This window comes from Triticum urartu, chromosome 2, assembly GCF_003073215.2.
Source record: "Triticum urartu cultivar G1812 chromosome 2, Tu2.1, whole genome shotgun sequence".
Taxonomy (NCBI): Eukaryota; Viridiplantae; Streptophyta; class Magnoliopsida; order Poales; family Poaceae; genus Triticum; species Triticum urartu.
The window spans coordinates 673,270,593-673,275,801 of NC_053023.1; the positions used below are offsets into that span (position 1 = coordinate 673,270,593).

Genomic DNA, 5,209 nt, shown 5'->3' on the forward strand with positions numbered 1-5,209 from the left:
CTTCGCGGTGGCCCGCCCACAGTCGAGGGCCCTGACATCTTCGTAGTAGTGCTTATTGTGTTCATCTGATGTTGGCTAGGATTTTGTTGGCGTAGTGTTGCCGTTATCAGCGTCCTTGTATCCAGCCTTGGGTGGGTGTGATGTGGTGTGTGTGTGTTTGTATCGGCAGGATTTGGTTGTTCGGTGATGCTTTATCTATAAAGTGGGGGAACCCTTTTTCTTATATAATAAGTGTAGCCTGAAACATTATGGTATACTGAATCCAGCAAACTTTGCAGTTACGAAGGCCTTTTACGGAACTGATGTTGCTTAACATAAAAATAGAATGATTATCAGGGTTCAGAGATTCACTAATCATCGATGACATGCTCGGTAAAATTGAAACTGTCGGCGCAACTATTGCTATTTTAAAATTGAAACTGTATATATACTTGTAGGGAATAAACCTGTTCTTCTAAATGAGGAATGGCCTCCCTGTAGCCAAAACCAATGCTCGCCCTATGATAAACCCTCACAAGGATTCTGATTGAGAGTCATCATTCTTCTTTGGTCTAGCCCGAGCAACCTCGGGCTCGACAGTGTGCTGCTTGCACCCTCGAGGGCCATAGTGCTCCGAGCTCTTCCGCACCACCTTCCGGCACAGAGCACAATGATGAACCTGGCATCCCTCGCAGAAGACATGGTTGTTGTTTCCCAGCTGCTCACATCAGAGACAGAGTCTTCATTTACCAGAACCAAGTGAAAAATAAACTACAGCTATATTCAGATCACAGTAAAAAGGATCACCGATCCATATGATATTCGGAAGAGACCAAAACTTCACCTTGTAAGTTATCAGGTGGCAATTCGGGCATGGATGCGGTTTGTATCCACCCACTTTCAGTTTTTTCTATAGCTCTTTGACAGCGTCAACCAAATCCACCTTTGCTGTCCGCTTCTCATAATCGATTCTGCATTGTTCACTTTCAAAGGGGAGCATAGGTTCAGATTTGGTATCCAGAGAATAGCTACCAGACAGCATATTTGATAGATCACATTTTTATCAGAAGAATGTACCTTGTATGAGCAGGAGTTAGTGGCTTGCCACAGCCATAGCAGAACAACTTACCACAGTTCTTACAAAGCATATGGTTGCAGCCTGACACACGTGTGATGCCAGTACCACAATGCGGACATGGAACACAAGAACGAAGTATTTCCTTGATACTAGATAATTCATCCACCAATTTACTAGGTCCAGTACCGCCTTTGTTTAAGTGGCGTACCTTTTCACGTTCCTGTACAAAAAAAAACAAAAAAAAACACACTCAACACAGTGATCTCAATATTGTTCTCATTGAACGGAACACCACTATGACAAATGATGAATAGCCCTAACAGAAATGCTGGAACTTCGAGCGTCCATTTTTCTAGAAATAATATCATATAAGTAAAAGGATGTATTCTGCTGAAAAGAAAATTAGTTTATGAATAGTTACTGTATCCAGAATACAGATATAATATATACGTAGAGTTATATTTGTTCTAAATGTGCGGAAGGCCTGGGCATCTTTGCATTAAGAAGAACGCCTTGATGAGGCAGCAAATAGAGTGATCATGTAATGTATTTTCTTTGAGTAAATTGCACTTCATGCCAGTATATTGTGTTGCTAGTTGCATGGACTAGATATGTTCAAATGTTGCACATTACACCAGTTGGGCTACAAAATTTTGTCCTTTGGACCAGGTTCGGTTGGGACAAATACGGCATCAAAACCAAATGTGGTCAAGAATAGAGAATGAGCTGGTAGATAATACTTACTACAAAAAGGAGATATTTAGTGCTTAGAGGGATTCTGAACCTGCAAGGAGAGAAGTTTTTCTTCTGGAGTAAGGCATTTCTCCCCTATGTGACGACGATCTCTGCAGCGGGTGCAGAAGCTGAAGAGGCACTTGGGGCACTGGGCGTTGTCCTCATTTTCCAGGCAAGCTGTCTGACATCTTGGACAGTAGGCTACATCAGCCATTGCGCCTAGAGTCCTTTCAAGTATCAGTCTTTCCCACCTTTCAAAATCTGACTCTCCGAGCAACCTCTTTAGTAGATTAGGAGGAACAAAACCTCCGCATTTGTTGTCAGGGCACACAATTTTCATGACTGATCCTTCTTTCACATGCATCCGTGAGTATGTCTCCATGCAATTCCGGCAAAAGTAATGACGGCATGGAAGTTTTATGAAGTCGATGCCTGGTAGTAATCAAAAGATACAGATTTAACTTTTAGATATTCCAGACTCAGGACATGGTGGAACTTGGATTGTTCATGCTCATCTTGTCAATTATAGAAATTTTGTAAAGAAGCTCAATATTTAACTTTTGCAGGGAAGATAAGCTATCTTTAGGTGTTTGAGCTGTACCTTTGTTCCAGCAGAACATTCTAAATCACTTTGATTTACTCACAGTATATACAGGTAGCAGGGGCACCATGCAACAAATTCGTTAGTTTCGTCTAGGTATGGGGCCCAAAAGAATTTTGTATTTCCTTTGTCAGGTTTAACTTGTATACAAACTAACTGAAAAAAGTTTGAACTAATATTAACATAGTATTTTTTTATAATGTTCATTAGAGTGCGGGCATGTGCGGGATTTTATATGAAAACAGTATGGCATGTGAATAGATATACCCTGCAATATCCAAATTCGAGTGTTTTATTTGAAATGTATGTGCATTGCAAAGTATGCTAATTCTTATAATCGGGTATATACCCCAGGGCTAAAATTTCTGAAAAATATATCCAACTTTTGGATTGGATTTGTGCATTTGAAACCATGGTGCCCTGACTCCATGGAGCCCCAGTACGGTGTCGAATAGATACCTATTATCGCTAGCACTCTCCCTTACTGTTCAAGAACAACAAATTTAAGTTAGGAGTATGAAAGAGCTGGAGTTGTGAAATAACGAACTGTGAGTCTTGCATAAGTTAATCTATAATACATAACCCGGTACAGCAATTAGCACTTGTGGGAGTACATGAGCATGGATGGAGCATCCGACTTACCTTTGTACTCACTGAAACAGATCATGCAAACATGAAAGCCCTGAAGAAACGATTCTTGGCATTGCTCTTCATTGTAGCTGATCAACTGTTGAACAACATCCTCTACAGACAGAATCCCTCCAACAACGCGAACATCCACATGATCCATCGTACTATCAGAATCCCTTATTACTATTCCGTCATCAAAACCAAGATGAGAGAGCGTAGAGCTCTGCAGCCATTGGACCCACTCAAAAACAACTTCCTGTCCAGGTTGCTGCGCCCAGAGCGATTCGAGCATGTCACATAGGGAGGAAATCTTCACACTATCCAACCATTGTACTGCGAGGGTAAAGTATGGAGAATGATGGCTTGGGTAAGATGGAGGCATAAGGCATGTCAGCGATATTGGAGCCAAGTGCTCGACACTGAATTTGGTTGGGTAATCATCAACACCTCGGAGTTCCGCGGACACACTGATACCATCTGGAATTTCGCAATATACATAGATCTGCAAAGAATTGAAAACAAAAGGAAAACTGTAACACAATCTTTGTTGATTTTTTGGTAATTGCTGGGTCCTGGAGTCTGAAACCAATTAAAACAACAATAATTTCCTCAAGAAGATAATAAATATATAAAACAGATATACCTGGAAATACCGTGGTACAGAATTTTCACCAAGAATGTTTAAATTGTCTCCATAAATTGCCTCCACTGCCAGCATCTATGCAATCATAGACCAGAGAAAAATTACGACGGCGGAGTTCTGAAATTTACTGTAGTGTCCATTCATCTAGTTTCGAGAAAACCAATACTGCATTCGACATCTGTTTCTTGACGCGTGTTTTGGCATAGAACTTTCTTCAGTTAAAGTCTCGCAGAACAAAGTATTCCCTCTGTAAAGAAATGCAAGAGCGTTTAGATCACTTTTCTTTACAGAGGGAGTATCTGGTACTAACTTATATATATTTGCGGTTTTGTTTCATCAATTCCATCATTATTTTTGCATTCTAAAGGTAAAGGGAACTTGGAAGAGCCACTCTAATTCTGCAGCCATCTTTTCTAGACCATCGATACAGAGCTGTGCGCCGTACGCAGGCTTTCACTTCAAAAGCTTTGTATAGCTGGCCTTACGATATCTCGCGATCTTACTATTTGTTAGCCTGTTCCAGCTACTCCGAATCACAATCTACAGACTAGAAAACGGGTGTCCATGGGCGCATTAGTTGCAACGGGTGTTCGTAATTTCCAGTTTGCGAACTGCGAACGGCCGGGATCACGAGAGGGATTCGCGACCTGGTTCCGGAAAACAGGCTTGAGGGTTAATCCCTAGCGAGGTAGCAGTGGGAGTACCTCGTCTTTCTGGAGCTGGTCGTTGGAGCGCAGCTGCTCGTCGGGCAGATCGGGCTCCTCCCCCTGCTGGCTGTCCCGGAGCGCCATCTCGTGCAGCATCCCCACCGCCTCCGGCGACGGCGAGAGGGCGCCGCCTTCTCCCGGGGAGGCGCCGTGAGGACTCTCCATAAGCGGACCACGGGTGGCGGCCGGAGCGGCCTTGGTAGTTTCTGTGGTGCGCGTACGGTGCCGCGTACGGAGGGATTTGGTGTGTGCTCTCGCCCCGATTTGGTGTGTGTAGTAAACTAGTAATGTACACGGTTGAATACGAATCGCATAGGATACGAATTGCCTATGAAACCATGTGTATAGTCGGGCGGATTCATCAAAACAGGAGTTCAACTAAAAGTATCACCGGTTTGAACATATTGAAAACTGCTAACATTTGAGCCAAAATTATACAGAAACGTTAGGGCATCTCCAACGCCGCCGACCCGCAAACCTCCGCAACCGTCCGGACCATGCTGTCCGGACCGCGGAAGCCATCCAACACGTTCGTGTATCGGTCCGCTGTGCGGTCCAAACGTGATTTCTCCTGCAAACCGGAGACAAACATGAGGAAGATTTGTAGGAGTCCGGACACGCAAAATGCCGCTCTTCGCCCTCCTAGCTCACCGAAAAGGAAGGCGAAGCCCGTGCTTTTGTAGCATCCCGCACTATTTCAGCGCCAAAATTCCCCACTCTCTTCTTCCACTCCTCGCCGCTCTCCGTCCAATTTCCACTATTTTCTCCCACCCTCTCATTCCCTCTGCCGCCAACACATGGAACCATCGAAGAACATGTCGGAGATGGAGCTGGCA

The 5,209-nt window shown here is 43.8% G+C and overlaps 1 protein-coding gene across 1 annotated transcript; it reads right to left on the reverse strand.

The window, feature by feature from the left end:
* Nucleotides 1-244: 244 nt before the first annotated feature.
* Nucleotides 245-4,622, reverse strand: LOC125534009 (E3 ubiquitin-protein ligase RNF14-like). Its single transcript, XM_048697315.1, has 7 exons — nt 4,371-4,622; nt 3,667-3,741; nt 3,036-3,525; nt 1,842-2,224; nt 1,057-1,277; nt 824-962; nt 245-697 (listed from the first exon to the last, which is right to left on the reverse strand). Exons 1-6 carry the CDS (start codon nt 4,536-4,538, stop codon nt 890-892), a joined length of 1,410 nt encoding a protein of 469 aa, XP_048553272.1. The 5' UTR covers nt 4,539-4,622; the 3' UTR covers nt 245-697; nt 824-889.
* Between the last annotated feature and the right edge of the window lie 587 nt (nt 4,623-5,209).

Bases quoted from the DNA above. Each gene is read 5' to 3' on its own strand.
- LOC125534009 (XM_048697315.1), bottom strand. From the start codon at position 4,538: ATGGAGAGTCCTCACGGCGCCTCCCCGGGAGAAGGCGGCGCCCTCTCG. The intron at 1,278-1,841 runs GTTCAGAATCCC...TTTTTTGTACAG, and splicing joins AAAAACTTCTCTCCTTGCAG to GAACGTGAAAAGGTACGCCA. The intron at 963-1,056 runs GTACATTCTTCT...CCCCTTTGAAAG, and splicing joins CTAACTCCTGCTCATACAAG to TGAACAATGCAGAATCGATT.